The 15,774-nt window shown below is 36.0% G+C and overlaps 1 protein-coding gene across 1 annotated transcript in view; it reads right to left on the bottom strand.

Moving 5' to 3' along the window:
• Smp_074140 (putative annexin) overlaps positions 1–15,130 on the bottom strand; it is a 22,442-nt gene extending 7,312 nt beyond the window's left edge. Inside the window, exons 1-4 of the mRNA XM_018797854.1 lie at positions 15,074–15,130; positions 11,406–11,554; positions 2,361–2,459; positions 893–1,096 (exon numbers count right to left, since the gene is read on the bottom strand). Of these exons, the coding sequence (XP_018652854.1) occupies positions 893–1,096; positions 2,361–2,459; positions 11,406–11,532 (430 nt within the window). The 5' untranslated portion in view covers positions 11,533–11,554; positions 15,074–15,130. The remainder of the gene's footprint in view (positions 1–892; positions 1,097–2,360; positions 2,460–11,405; positions 11,555–15,073) is intronic.
• Positions 15,131–15,774: the final 644 nt, after the last annotated feature.

Here is a 15,774-nt window from a genome sequence, read left to right as displayed (position 1 = left end):
CCACACCACACTCGTCCCCCCTTTAAAGCATTCGTTCATGCGGTGGTTCTGCTCGCCATGCCACTATCTTCTTTCACTGCAGTCTGTGCCAAACTCTCCGTCAGAATGTCGAGTCTGCGGCGCGCTGACCTCCATAGCTCCGTCGACCTGCCGGGGCACCAACATCCGCATCCACCCGGCACCTGGGACGTTCAACACCCGTACTCCACCGGCCTGCTGAGCCATCTACATCCGATGTCCGCCCAGCAGCCGCACGTCCCACTGCCCCTCTCCGTCGACAGCACCCGCTACAGCCAACGCCGCCCCGCCAGAACACTCCACTCGACGCCAACTCTCCACACCAGACTGCCCCAACTAGCACCTCAACTCCAGACCCGCAGCGGCGTCCGCAGAACAGCACCCTTCCTCCTTCTGGTTGGCAGCGACACCAAATGTAGTGAACAGAACACGACTGGTTGGGGACAATCGAATGTATTTAAGCAAAGATTACAGACTATCTCAATAAATTCTGATTACCAAACAATGAACAGTCAATTTGCAAATTAACAACCAATTGTTTCAATCTTCACTGTTTCTTCTCTTATTCCATTGCTCATGCATTTTCCAGACGTTTGCGTTTCATTTCAGTTCTTTCCTCATCGGTCTTCTGCCAAAATACATTCTATGTCTGACCCACACCATATACTACTTATATGGATATAAGTAGACCACACCACAATACTATTGAGAATGCTCCAATAAAACGTTTATACCTTATAGTTGAAAGCGTGAGTCAATTGAAGCTAGACCACCTGGGAAAACCTGAAAGCATTGGACGGCCGTTTCGTCCTATCGTGGGACTTCTCAGCTAAGTTCGTATAATACACTAAACAGACTACTTAAATTTACTTACCAGATAGATAAGCTTGTTTAATATTTTCAATTTCAATATTAGTTGCTGTACATAAAACTTCAATAATTGTTTCTTCATCAGTTCCTCCACCTTTCATTGCTTTGTATAATGCACGTGCATCAACTTTATCTATATCAGTTAAAAGCATTTTAAGTAGTCTTCTAAAATCACCGCTTGTTTCACTGCACAATTCATCTATTAAATCCTGTTTTGAAAAAGATAATAAACAAAATAGTTATAAATGGTTCATACAAACAATTGAAACATTGTCTCTTATTGACATTGGTCAATTGTAGTCCTTAACACCAATGGGAAGATTCAAGTAAACAACACCAAGTGAATTTAAACTTCACACGATTGCATAAGCAAGTGGCAATCAGGATTCAGTAGCTAAGTGGATAACGTGATGGCAACTGAAGCGAACAGTACTGGGTTCGAGTTCCAGGGTGTACATCAGCTACGAGATGCAAGTACATTCAGATGACGAGTCCCAAATATGACGAAACGGGTGTCCTGAATTCCAATGTTAGCCACTATCCATCTCTGTTTAAAGTACTTGTGAATTAAAACAATATCGAGGCAATACACACAGTATGGACATATGTCAATAAGAGATAGACTGATCAATTGCAGTCCTAAACATCAATGGGAAGATTCAAATAAACAATACCAAGTGAATTGAAACATTGAATTTTTAAAACTACGACAGCATACTATTTCGATAAGAAGAGACTAGTTTTGTGAAGACTGTATTATATTCATAGTTGACTATACAAGCCGATCTAAACTAGACTATCATTGAAAACCTGGAAGCACTAGAGCCTTATACTAGAAAGAAAAGGCCGTTCAGTGATGCCTGGTTTTCATTGGTGGTTTAACTTAGATCGACTCGTATATTTTAATTCATTTGAGACTCGAAATACAAATGTACCATACAAATGAATCCAAATGTGTTGATTTTCTATAAAAAACTTGAACCCTTAAACGCTAAACAAGTCATCGACTGAACATTGCTTTGTGCAACGTGATTGAATGTTTGATTTGTCATTCGAGAGGATTTGTATTTTCCCATCATTGATGTTAAGAACTGCAACTGATGAATCTCTTTTGGTGTTAGGAGTTTTAAACGAAAAGTAATGGGTTTGAGTTCTGGTGTGAACATTAACACCAGAATGAAGGTTTATTCAGCTGACAGGTTTGACATAAAACGAAACTTAAGTCCTGAATTCCAATGCTAACCACTGTCTAACTTTAGTAAAAGCTTGTCATTATATGGCCGTAATTAGGTCAGGATGAAAATTTACCAAAAGAGACAATCCTTAACATAAACAATGGAAAGACATAAGTGATTCCCACTTGTGTACTCGTTCACTACAATCTGTCTTTAGTAATTCTTAATAAAATAGATTCCTGTGAGAAACTATTAGTTAAAAGTATCTTCCAACATACAATAATGATCATTATTAACTTGCCTTTCCATACATTGCTTTAAAAGTATCTCGTATTTCCATTCGTTGATAAGAATTACGATAACCCAAAACTTTAATGATACGATGCTCATCAGTTCCTAGTAAGATACATAAAGAAAGAAGAAAAAGGAGAGAAGAAAAATTAGATTGCAAGTAAATGGTTATTTGAGATTATTAGCTAAATGGATAACTTCGTACTATTTGAAACGAACGGTACTAAGTTCAAGCAAGTTCCGGAGTGATTATCATCTCTGCTATTCAGGTACATTCAGCCGACATGTTTGAAATAAGGATACATGAAGGTCCTAGATTTCAAATGCTAGATTCATTCTATGTATTTTATATGCTTATATTAGTGTTACTTGTCAAAATCATAATAAACCACACCTTCTTCAAACAAAAAACCTCTCTAATCTGGTATACTTCATCCTTCAGCAATTGTAGTAATATGTATGAATAAAGGTTTCGTAATATTGTAAATTGACCAAAGTTAGAGATGTAAACCATCAGAGATAAACTCAACAATCTGAAGGTTAAATGCTTTATACATACCCTGAAGGTGTTAATTTTAATCTCTGGTTAAACCAAAGATAGGGTTTCACTTGGTATTGTTTGGTTGAATCTTCCCATTGATGTTTAGGACTGTAATTGATCAGTCTCTTATTACTAGCATATTTGCATACAGTGTGTATAGCCTTAATTCATAAGCATTATAAGCAAAGATGGACAGTGGCTAGCAGTGGAATCCAGGATGTGCGTTTCGTTCTATTTAGGACTCGTCATCTGGATGTACCTGCATCTCAGAGTTGATTTTCACTCTGTGACTCAAACCCAGTACCTTTCTCTTCAAACGCCATCGCGTAATCCACTCAGCTACTAAAAACAAAAGTCTACTGCTCGGATGAAATAATTATCCAGTACTTCCTGATTTTGAAATGGATATCTAACTGAAGTCAATCTAAGATACATAACCAAAGATTTAACTATCTATACGAAAATATACATATATAGATATAAATGTCGCTAGTCAATGCGTCAACATCAAACTTCTTTAAACTGTTCTTTTCTTTTCTATTTATAGTTTGTATTTCAGTTATTATGTCATCAAGAATATTTAAAAAGTTTAATGAAGTTTGCCTGGTTACTACTATGTTACCATGGTGTTTCAGCATGATTTATATTGAAATTGAGATAGTCAATCATACCCAGTTAGAACTTATGAAAATGAATAATTAATGATTAACGGAAATATAATTTTCCAATTATCTGTCTTTTATTTTACAGTGAAATATAACTATGCTGAAAAGTAATGGTAGATATTAGATAATTGTATTATTGTGGTATAGACTACTTAAGTCGAGAGATATAAGTAGTATGTAATCGAAATCAAAAATGGAAAGCCTGTTAGAAGATTGAGTTGAAGAGAATAGAAAGGGTAACAGAAAGGAAATGAAATAACAACCGATTTCGAAGAATGAAGAAGTATGTACATAACAATGCAAAGATGTAATACAAAACTGGTATGACTTATGACCCTGTCAATTATCATTTGACGAAGTCTCCAATCAAAATATCAACTTATATGAACCTGTCCCTCTTCTAAACCAATAAGAAAATGAAATTCTATTCACCCGATGTGCCCTAAATAGAATGAAAAGTGTTGATTACGTAATGAATGAAAACAATATAAAGTGTACCGGACAGTTATTATGTAATACTATAGACTTTATCAAATTTAGTTCTGTATGCTAATTACATTCAAAGATTTAAAATTGCATAGATATAAAGTCAAGAATAGAACAATTTAATTCATTTCATATACAATACAAACTAATGAATTGTGAATGGATAATCCTTATGTCCGTTGAACCGTATATTTCATCTGCCGATTATTGTTTCAACACTCATTACAATCCAGATTCATTCCAAGTGAGCGCCAGTGTCAGATAAGTCTGCTTACTCTCTCACTTTCTTTTTCTTCTGGTGGTTGACTGGACTATGGAGATCTTCACATCAGAGGTTTATCACGGAATACAATGGACAGCTTGAATGCAACTATCCGACTTGGACTTCATAGATCGCCTAGCTCTTCTATCCCATACACACCAACAAATGCAAGTAAAGACAAACAGTGTAACAGCAGCCTCTGAAATAGTAGGCCTCAGTATACACAAAGGAAAAACCAAGATCCTCAAATACAACAGGAATAAGACCAACACATTCACACTTGGTGGAGAAGCTCTGGAAAATATGGAAACTCACGCATCTAGGGTGCATCATCGATGAACAAAGAGGATCTGATACAGATGTGAATGAAAGGATTGACAAAGCAAGGGCAGAATGTCTACAACTGAAGAACATATAGAACGCAGAACAACTGTCAACTAATAACGAAGTCAAAATTGTCAATACAAACGTCAAGGCAGTCCTACTGTACGGAGCTGACACTTTGAGAACTACTACAACTAATATCATAAAGGTACAAGTATTTATGAATAGTTGTCTACGCAAGGTACTCAATATTCGTTGGTCGGATACCATCAGCAGCAACCTACTGTAAGAGAGAAAAAAACAGCTTTCAAATGAAGAGGAAATTGGTAAATGATGCTAGAAATAAATAGGATATACATTGAGAAAATCACGAAACTGCATCACGAGGCAAAACCTTACATGGAATCGTGAAGAGAAACGGGAAAGAGGAAGACCAGTGAACATAGTGCACCGAGAATTGAAACTAGATCTGAAAAGGATAAATATGAACTGGAAACAACAGGAAAGAATTGCTCAGGACAAAGTTGGTTGGAGAATGCTGGTAGTTGGCCTATGCTCCTTCGCGAGTTAACTTTTTTTTTCTGGTTATCGTTTTTTAGCGAGTTAGTTTTCTACGAAATGAGGTCGCTAACCCCCTGCCCAACCCTCTTCCTTTATCCCTGCTTGGGACCGGCAGTAGCCCCCAGAGGGGCTAGTTTATATGAAACAACTTCACTAATCGATCCGATCAAGATTGTAAATCCTTTTATTCATATCTAATAAGATGTTAAATAAACATTCACATACATAAATACTGAATGTAATGTAATTGCACACAAAATGTATTTTGTTCTATTTACTGTGTATACAAATAATTAATCACATGTGTTGTATGAAAACTTGAATTATGAATCACGTACGTTCAATGTTCAAGTGGTTTATTCAAACAAAAATGTAACTAGTTTCTAGTTGCATGTTTTTTTTGGTTTTTTATCTTCAAAATTCATACACAGAATTTTGATTACATGTTTAATGTATAACTGAAATTTCAGAATAACACCGCCTATTTGGGGTTACTGTTGGTCCTAAGCCCAGATAAAGGAGGGGGCTGAGCATCGGGGTTAGAGACCCCATCCCGTAAAAAACCAACTCGCTAAAAAAACTTTAACCATAAAAAATTATTCAAACCATTTAAACTCTGCCCTGGGGAGTTAGAAGGTATTCATTTAGAAGAGTTATGACGCCTCATGGTGAAAGCTGAGTTCCTTCGGAAGTCATGAGGTTGATGCCCCTTCTGATAACCAGACCAACCATTAATTTAGTTACATGGAATGTTCGTACGATAAGGGAGTAGTAGGTCTCAACATACACAAAAGGAAAAGCAAGATTCTCCAGTACAACACAATATGCACTAGCCAAATCACACTTGACGGAGACTTCTCCATATGATAAATGAATGGGCCATCAATCATAATACGATCATTACTTTGAATTGGACAAAAATATTACTTATTTTTGAAAGATAGTAATTCTGAGCTGTTATCTATACATATATATGTGTGTACAGTTTTAGTTAAATTACATTTCTGACTATGTGGATTATATACAGTTGAGACCATGAGTCAATTGAAACTAGGCCACCATGGAAAACATGGCCGTTTCGTCCTATTGCGGGACTCCTCAGCAGTGCGCATCCACGATCCCGCCTCGAGAGATTCGAACCCAGGACCTACCAGTCTCGTGCCAGATTTTCCATGATTGTCTAGCTTCAATTAACTCATGATCTCAACTATATAAAATTACTAAAATCTCCACAAAACCCCCCTTCTGATATTTGGATTATATTCACATTACAGATTTATTTTATTTTTCTTAAATATATAGATATTGGTACAAAGGGGCACCAGATATATATGCACCGCACAAATCTCATTTGATTTGTGTGAAGGCTGTGATACTGCTCAGGTGCCCAGACTGAAGCAGGTGGTTTGCATAGGGGGCCACACCCTGAGCCTTTGACCTAAAGATCTGATCCACAAGTCAGTGGAGCATCGTGAGGAGATGCAGTCCCATGGTAGCCGGTGACCAACGATTGATTCATACGCCATTTGTTCCTTCAGGATAATGGAGCCAGCCCACGTGCACCATCTGTTTGGAATCAGGGTTTTCCAACTCCCCTATGTGAACTTTCCGTGTCCACCAACCCGGTTAAAGCGCCGAGTATTCGCTTTTCGTCCATTCAATTTCGTAAACAACACATTACTTATATGAATGTATGAATACTATAAATTGTATTATACATATTCTACATTATACATGTTAGTGTCTTTTTTTCAGTCTATAAATGACTTCTTTGATTTACACTATTTCAATGGTTACTTAAAAAATTGACTAATGAATCAATGAAAGTTAGATAGTGTTAACAACACATAGTATCCGTGTGAAAATATTGTTCCTGTTTTTTTTGTTTGTTTTATTCTTTCATATACATAAAGCCAGGTGATTACGTAACAAGATTTCAATGTCCAATAATTGTGATATTGTTTTTCTAATTAAATAAGGTAAAATGAGAATGAGAGAAATTCACTATTATTGATCTATTTTATTATGTATTCTAATAAACTTGACGCTTGTAATCACATGAACACAAACACCTTGATGTTTATTATTGTTACTTTTATGATTGTTTTAATGGTTGAATTCATGAGTTGATCTATGCTGGACTACCACTGAAAACCTGGAGTCATTGGATGGCCGTTTCATCTTATTATGAGACTCCTTAGCAATGTGTATCCACGTTCTCGCATTCGGGACTCGAACTCAGGTCGAGACTATAACCTCTATACTTTTATATATTACCACCACTAAATTAACTAATTCTATGAATTCGATGTTCATCTTGTTGTGATATGGCAACTTGGACCGATGCATATGTGTGCCTGGTCCTACGTTGTAGCTGACTGAGGACGTGCATTTCATCCCATTCGGTACTCGTCAGCTGGATGTGTTCGTATCTCAGAGTTGATGTACACTCTACGACTCGAACCCACACTTTGGTTGAATTTTCTCAATAATTTTTAGAACTGCAATTGATCAGTCTCTTATTATTAGCATATGTGCATCCTGTGCGTATTGCTTCGCTATTCTCTTTATTCACAAGTAATCTAAGCAAAGATGAATAGTGGCTAGCATTGGAATCCAGGACACGTGTTTTGGCACTTGTCAGCTGGATTTGTCTGTATCTCGAATTTGATGTTCCCTCTAGGACTCGAACCCAGTAATGTCCGTTTCAGTAATAAGTGACTGATCAATTACAGTCGTAAACAAACAACCAATATAAGAATGAATTAAAGTGTCACTTCGTTTAACAAAGCTTAAAAATAATGATATTCATTGATGAAGTCATTCGATTTTTTTCATATATTAAGATGGTTTTATTCGCAGACTAAGAGTATGCTACAGTTGAGAGTACTACTGAAAAGTAGAAATTATTAGATTGTAAGGCTAAACTTTACCGACTCCTAAATCTATCTTAGAACGGTAAGGCCAAATCTCAACTATTTAAAATGTAGAGGATTTAATTAAGTAATTAACTACACACAAAACACTAGAAAAGGTTAGTATCAGAACTTTAATTTGAGATTTTGGGATAGCATATTAGGTTGGGACTTAGGTTTAGGATGTCAGTCAGTCAGTTAAAACGTAGGACCAGGCACATTTATGCATCGGTCCAAATTGCCATACCTCGTTAGTACAACAAAATGAACACCGGATTCATAGAAGTAGTTAATTTAGTGGTGGTAGTACATAAGGATATAGTATAGGAAGGAAGAACGTTATGAATTAATTTTAATCTTAAGGTTTAAGGGAAGATAAAGAGTGTATACACCTACGCCATTGTGATCGATTCTGAGTCATGTCACCTAGAGTCTCCAACCGCTGGTTACTATAGTCACGCGGACCCCAACCAAGTAGTCTGCGTCCACCAAAATGGCTAAGACTAGAAGTTAGTGACTTCAAGCACTGATGCCACGTTTTGGTTTGGCCACCCCTAACTCTCTTCCAACCATCCTCAACACTAATCAGCATTGCACGTCGTGGTAATCGGTGTTCAGGCATACGTAACACGTAACCTAACCATCTCAGTCGATGAAGATTCATGACCACATCAACTGATTTACCATTATTCCCTAATACCCTGCGTCTAACCTCACTATTACTCACCCGGTGATATCAGCAGATGCGAGCAATATTTCTAAGGCATCTGTGATCAAATACTAGAAGCTTACGTGTATCTTCTATTCTTAATGGACCCGTTTCGCAGCCGTAATGTAGAACAGAACGAACTGTTGTGCTGTATACTCATCCCTTAATTGATAGACAGATATCTCGTCTTCTCCATAGGTGACGTAAGTTGGCAAAAGCCAAACGAGCTTTTTCAATCCGTGTAGAGATTTCGTCAAACACCAACCCATTAGGGCTGATCAGACTTCCAAGATAAGTGAAGTTGTCGATGCGTTCGACTACTTCACTCCCTATCCTTATTTCAGGTGTTGATGCAGGCCAGTTGTGGAGTAAGAATTTAGTCATGCTATATACTACTTGTATTTTGTTAATGAAAATACTTGTTGACTTAGATATTTAATCAGATAAGAAAAAATTATCACAAAGTATACATAATCATTCAAAAACTACTGAACATTAAACTTCGGTTGTTATTTCTTCTTCTTTTTTCTTGCTTAATACTCATGCCAAAGTTCAATTAGATTAACAACAACAACCATCTATCCATTCAAGAACATTCCAATAACTAATGTGTCTTAATCAAACTACAAAAAATTGGTGAAACCATTACTAATTTACAATGTAACATACACACACACACACCTACACATAGTTACTATAATTAAGATAATTCACTTATTATTAATGACTAATACTATGTAAGGTTGATTATATAAACTATGGTGTCAAACAGTGAAACAATATGAAATCAGATTAGTATATATTGAATCATGATCTACTCGTCTTAAGTAACGAGAGTGTGTGTGTGTGTGAAAGAGAGAGAGCAATTTCTAGTTTGCACAATCAACCTACACAATATTAGTCACCATTGAATATTGAATGACCTTCATTCAAAGAAAAAAATGCACAAAGTTCAAAGCATTGAATACCTTGATTAAAAGTTAACTTTCAGCATTCACTGCTGATAATGATGGTGATATCTATTGGGTTAATTAGTACTATAAACCATGAAAAAACGAGATTATTGTGATTTATTAGAGTTTACATTATGAATGACTGTTGCTAATTAAACATTTTCATGAATAAATAGAGAATTGTGTTAAATGAGATAGCAGCTTCACCAGCAATAGGTCTCAACATACAAAAAAAGGAAAAGTAAGATTCTCCGATACAACAAAACATACACTGATCAAATCACACTTGACGGAGAAGCTTTACAGGATGTGAAAACCTTTACATACTTGGACAGCATCATTGATAAAAACAGTGGATCTGATACAGATGTGAAGGCGAGAGTCGACTAAGCAAAAGCAGAATATATACAAATGAATAACAACTGAAACTCAAAACAACTATCTTTCAACCAACACCAAACTCACAATCTTCAATACAAGTGTCAAGACAGTTCTACTGTATGGGGTGGAAACTTGGACAACTGCGAGAGCCATCATCCAAAAGATACAGGTGTTTATTATCACTTGTCTGCGCAACATACTCAATATCCGTTGATCAGACACTATCTATCAGCAACAACCTACTGCATGAGATAACAAACCAGAATCGAACTGAGGAAGAAATCAAGAAGAAAAACTCGAAGTGGATAGGACACACATTGAGGAAATCACCCAACTGAGTCACAAGGCAAGCTCTCACTTGGAATCCTGAAGGCCAAATGAGAAGAGGAAGACCAAAGAACACATTACGCTGAGAAATGGAAAACAATATGCGAAAAATGGACAACAACTGGATAGAACTAGAAAGGAAGACACAGGACAGAGTGGATTGAAGAATGCTGGTTGGTAGCCTATGCTCCATTGGGGGTAACAGTCATAAGTAAGTAAGTAAGTTATTCAGTTTATGATTGAAGAAGTATTCAGAAAAAGATACTTATAAACAAAAGTAAATACTACTGAATTCATTCTATAGTTTAAGAACATTAATAATATATTTAATTTGTAATAATTTGAATTATTTCCATGTTGGTATTTTTGACTGAAATTAGATTAATCCTAATTTGTGTTAATGAAATCCTATGAGGATTGCTTGGATGTAGCCATTGTAACATGATTTAGTATAGAATAGATGGGCAATACATTGGTATGTGAAGCCAACGCTACTGAGTTCGAGTCCCAAAGTAAACATTAAATCTGGGATACAGGTATATACAGTTAAAGGGTTTAAATTAGGACAAAATACACGTTCTGAATTACAATACTAGTTACATTTCATCTACTCCATATTAGTAAGAGATTTTTATTAACGTTGAAATCATGAGTCAATTGAAGCTAGACCACCATGGGAAACCTGGAAGCACTGAACGGCCGTTTCGTCCTATTGTGAGTCTCCTCAGCAGTGCGCATCCACACTCGCGAGATTCGAACCAGAACCAATCAGTCTCGCATGCGAGCGCTTAACCGTTGATATTACCAATTAGGTTTGATTAGTTGTTTAAACTTTTCTTAATTGATCAGAGATCTTGTCTCAAATCTATAACAATCTGAACAGAGAATTAAAACCGAAAAAAAACAAAAAAAATCTTTATCATTTACCCCATCCTTTCATTGCTTGATAAAGTTCTTCAGCATCTTTCTTTGGATCATTATGTAAATCAATTTTTAATGTAGGATGATAAGTTTCACCATTTGGACCAATTATTTGTGATTTATCTCTTCCCATTATTATTTGTATAAATAAATTACTGAATATGAGAAGCAAAAATTAAAAATGAAATGGGCATAAGTTAAACGTTTTGTGACTCGGTGTAAGCCATTACTTCATCAGAAAATTAACAAATAAATTAAATTAACCGAAGTACAAAGGAACAGCCCCCAAATGCCCTGGTACGGCCGAGAGTGGGGAGAGTACGCTCTCCCTCTCCAAATGCTCTCACATGGCTATGCGTATATAGCCTCTGCCAGGGAAGTCCTACTATCTGCCTTCTCGCCACTGGGGTGTTGTTTACAAAATTGAGAGGACGAAAGGCGAATGTTCGGTGCTATAACCGGGTTGGTGGACACGGCGAGTCCACCTAGGGGAGTTGAAAAACCCTGATTCCAAACCAATGGTGCACATGGGCTCCAGTATCCTGAGGGAACAAATGGTGTATGAACCAATTGTTGGTCACCGACTACCATGGGACTGCATCTCCTCACGATGCTTCACTGCTTCGGTTTGGGCACCCGGGCAATATCACAGCCCTCACACAAATCAAATGAGATTTGTGCGGCGTATATATATCTGGTGCCCCTTTGGAGCATTATTTATGTGTTTAAGTAATTAAATAAGTCAATATCCAGTGGTGAGGTCGTAGATGTGCATCATTGAAGAGTCTATGCTAGGATGATACGACTATCTAGTGTTACTTGATTTCGATAATTATGTAACTTAAATCGAATCATAATCTCATGAGTATATAACAGGATCTGATCTCATTTATTTGACTTTCTGGTGTTCTGATTTGCTGTTTGAAGAGAACTGGTGTTGTTTATTGATTGCATAACAAATACACGGATACAGATGTTTGAAACAAGAGCGTAGGCAGGTTAACAACAAATATTTTTCTAATTTCACATATTATGATCTTATTTGTACAGTTAAATGATAATTCAATTTTCCATGCAATAATGTTTTTCTTCTAGCACAAACAAGATATGCACCTATGTAACTCTTGTAAATAAATTGAAATAACTCTTTAAACATGTATTTTCGCACAATTAATATCTGAATAGTTATGTGGTATATGCTACCGATGTAGACAGATATAAGTAGTATGTATCATCAATTAAAAGTGAAATGTCTAGAGGCAGAAGAAGGTTAAGAAGATCGAACAGAAGAGAACGTGACTAGTGAATGATTGATGTGGAAACGAAGGAACAATTAAGTCTGAAACAATTGATAAACTTTTAGCAAATGAATTATTTGCTTTATGGTTCTGAGATTTCACTAAGAGATTATCCCCATTTGTGCTCTCGTCAACTACAGTTGTATATTTCAACTTTAATTCTATTTAAGACAACATTATCGAATACAACCTGATGACATGTTTTAGTAGGATATGGTAAATTGAATCAGTATACATGCTATGCCAATATTCTTCGGATGTCCATACATTGTACAAGGAAGCAACAGATATATATGCGCCACACAAATCTCATTTGATTTGTGTGAGGGCTGTGATACTGCCCAGGTGTTCAAACTGAAGCAAGTGGTTTTCTTAAGGGGTCACACTCCGAGCCTTTAACCTAATGGTCTGATCCATAAGGCAGTGGAGCATCTTGAGGAGATGAGGTCCCATGGTACCCGAAGACCAACGATTGATTCATACACCATTTGTTTTATCAGGATAATGGAGCCCATGTGCACCAGTGGTTTCGAATGGGGGTTTTCCAACTCCCCTAGGTGAACCCTCCGTGTCCGCTAACCCGGTTAAAGCACCGGACATTCGTTTTTCGTCCTCTCAAACTATACAATCATATACCACCAATAATCAGAATATAATTCATTTAGAAATGAAATAGAGTAAAGTAATCCATCAAAAATTCATTAAGAAATTACTCTATGAGTAATGAAAATCTAAGAAAGGAATTTCTTTGCCTTATCTATTTTTCCTTTTGCACTAAAAACAATTCGTTTTATAAAAAATTATTTCGTGAAATTATCATGGTTTTAAAAGTAGTTTCAACTATGAATTAATTAAGGTATATTCTCTTATGTATTTTACAAGTTTACTCGCTAACAGGGTCTAGAGTGTCCACTCTTAAGGAAGTTATATACTAGGATGAAATAGTTATTCGCTGCTCCCTAGTTTTACATAATATTCCAACTGAAACCAATCAGTAATGAATACCACTTACAAATGTTAAAAAAAGGGTTCAATTTAAAATGATAGCTTTCTTGTCAAAACCAAATATGGACGGCCATTTCGTCCTATTGTGGGACTCCCCAAACCAGTGACACACATGGACTCCAGGAACCTAAGGAAACAGATGGTGTATGAACCTATTGATACTAAACGGCTACCATGGGAATGCATCTCTTAACGTTGCTCGACTGCCTTGTGGATTAGACCTTCAAATCAAAGGCTCGGGGTGTGTCCTCCTCAGAAAACCACGTGCTTTGGTCTGCGCACTTGGGCAGAATCTCAGCCCTCACACAAATCAAGTGAAGAAGTGTAGCGCATATCAATCTATATATATAGTGTGCCTCTTTGTACCAATGTTTATGTGTTCAAATAAATAAATAATTTCTATGAATAGACGACTCTCTATAAGATTGGAATGGGAATTCCATTATTTTCACAAATGTTCATATCGATTTTTTTCAAAAAAGTTCACACTTTTCTGTTGAATAATTTAGTGACTACGTGAAATCCATAGTGAAGTAGGTAACGCATTGATTTAAAATGGAAGGTACTAAATTTGAGCATCAACACTGAAATTTACGTTTATCCAGTTGATATGTCCCAAGAAGGACGAAGTTTGAATCCTTAACTTCACTACTAGTCACTATCTAGTTCAACTTAGATTAATATTGATTACAGGAACGGAATTATGATTTACAATATCACTTATAAAATTTCATTAACTTAGTTTGTGGATCTATAGTATTTGAAAAAAGACCCATTTCCCATCTTTGGTAAGTTGCTAAATAATATGACATCATTTTGTTGATCATTTCAAACTATTCCCAGTTATTATATAACTCGAAAGAGTACGTTGGATGTCGGTTCCGTGGTCTATAGGTTAAGCATTCTTACGCGAGACCGAAGGTCCTGGGCTGAAATCCCATATGCAAGATTGTGGACACGTACTGTTGACGAGTCCCATGCTAAAACGAAACGACCATCCAATGCTTCCAATTTTTCCATGATGGTCTAGTTTAAATTGACTCATCAATTCAACTATTAAATTACTACAATCTCCACATAACACCTTTTAAATAATCAGACATTTGTGTACACAGTTGGTTGATGCACACAAATCATTTGATGAGAGATATTCACTGTAATATTCTTAAATTATAAAGCAATTTATCGTTTTAATTAAATAATTTGAAATAGTACTGAAGTCATGGTAGTGTTCGAAAATTACTGTTAGCATAGACCTAGTTGGAAATTCAGGATCCAATACATTGGATAGAATGCATTTGAGTTAATTATTATATAATTATATATTTTGCATCTTATATATCTTCGAACACAAACAAAACCATCACTTACAAAGAAGAGACTTAGCAGCTACAACAACTAACCTTCAGTGACGAAACTAATGTCCAGCGATGCAAACTCAATCAAAACCATGTCTTTATATTTGATTTATGAGAAATTTCAACCAATGAAATTTGTCCTCAATCAGATCTACCAATTAAATTATTTCCATTTGTAACATCTATATGGTTGTGATTGGTTAATAATTCAGGTACTTTTCTATTGATTGATTAACATAATTACATTGATTTGCTTTTTTTTGCGCGGTACAGTTGCAAAAAGCTTGAGTTTACTGCCATCTTGGATTCTTATTTAATCTGATCCTCACAGTTAAACAAAAAAAACTGCACCACATATAACAACCCAATCATCATATCTTGAAGAAAAATCAAACCAATAGGAGATACAACCAAAACAAAGAAATAAACAATGACAGATTTAAGGTCAATAAGAACCAATCAAAATCGAGGTGCAGAGGACAAGCTGTGAATCACATGTGGAGAAATTCAAAAACTTCACTTCTTCTTTCAGTGGACCCCATAAGGCTTATAACCTATTGTTGAGAGTTATCTAGAATTTGGTTGTGTTTGTTAGTATTTCGAAAGGTTGTATTGAAACTATGTAATCTTATTCCCCCAGTTGTCTATTATTTCCTTAGTTTCAGTTTCATCTTTATTTTTAGTAATGGCATTTTAGAATGACTTTGCCTCACC

The sequence above is a fragment of the Schistosoma mansoni genome, chromosome 6 (assembly GCF_000237925.1).
Source record: "Schistosoma mansoni strain Puerto Rico chromosome 6, complete genome".
Taxonomy (NCBI): domain Eukaryota; kingdom Metazoa; phylum Platyhelminthes; class Trematoda; order Strigeidida; family Schistosomatidae; genus Schistosoma; species Schistosoma mansoni.
Note: the sequence above shows the minus strand (reverse complement) of the source record. Positions and strands in the feature narration are given on the sequence as shown.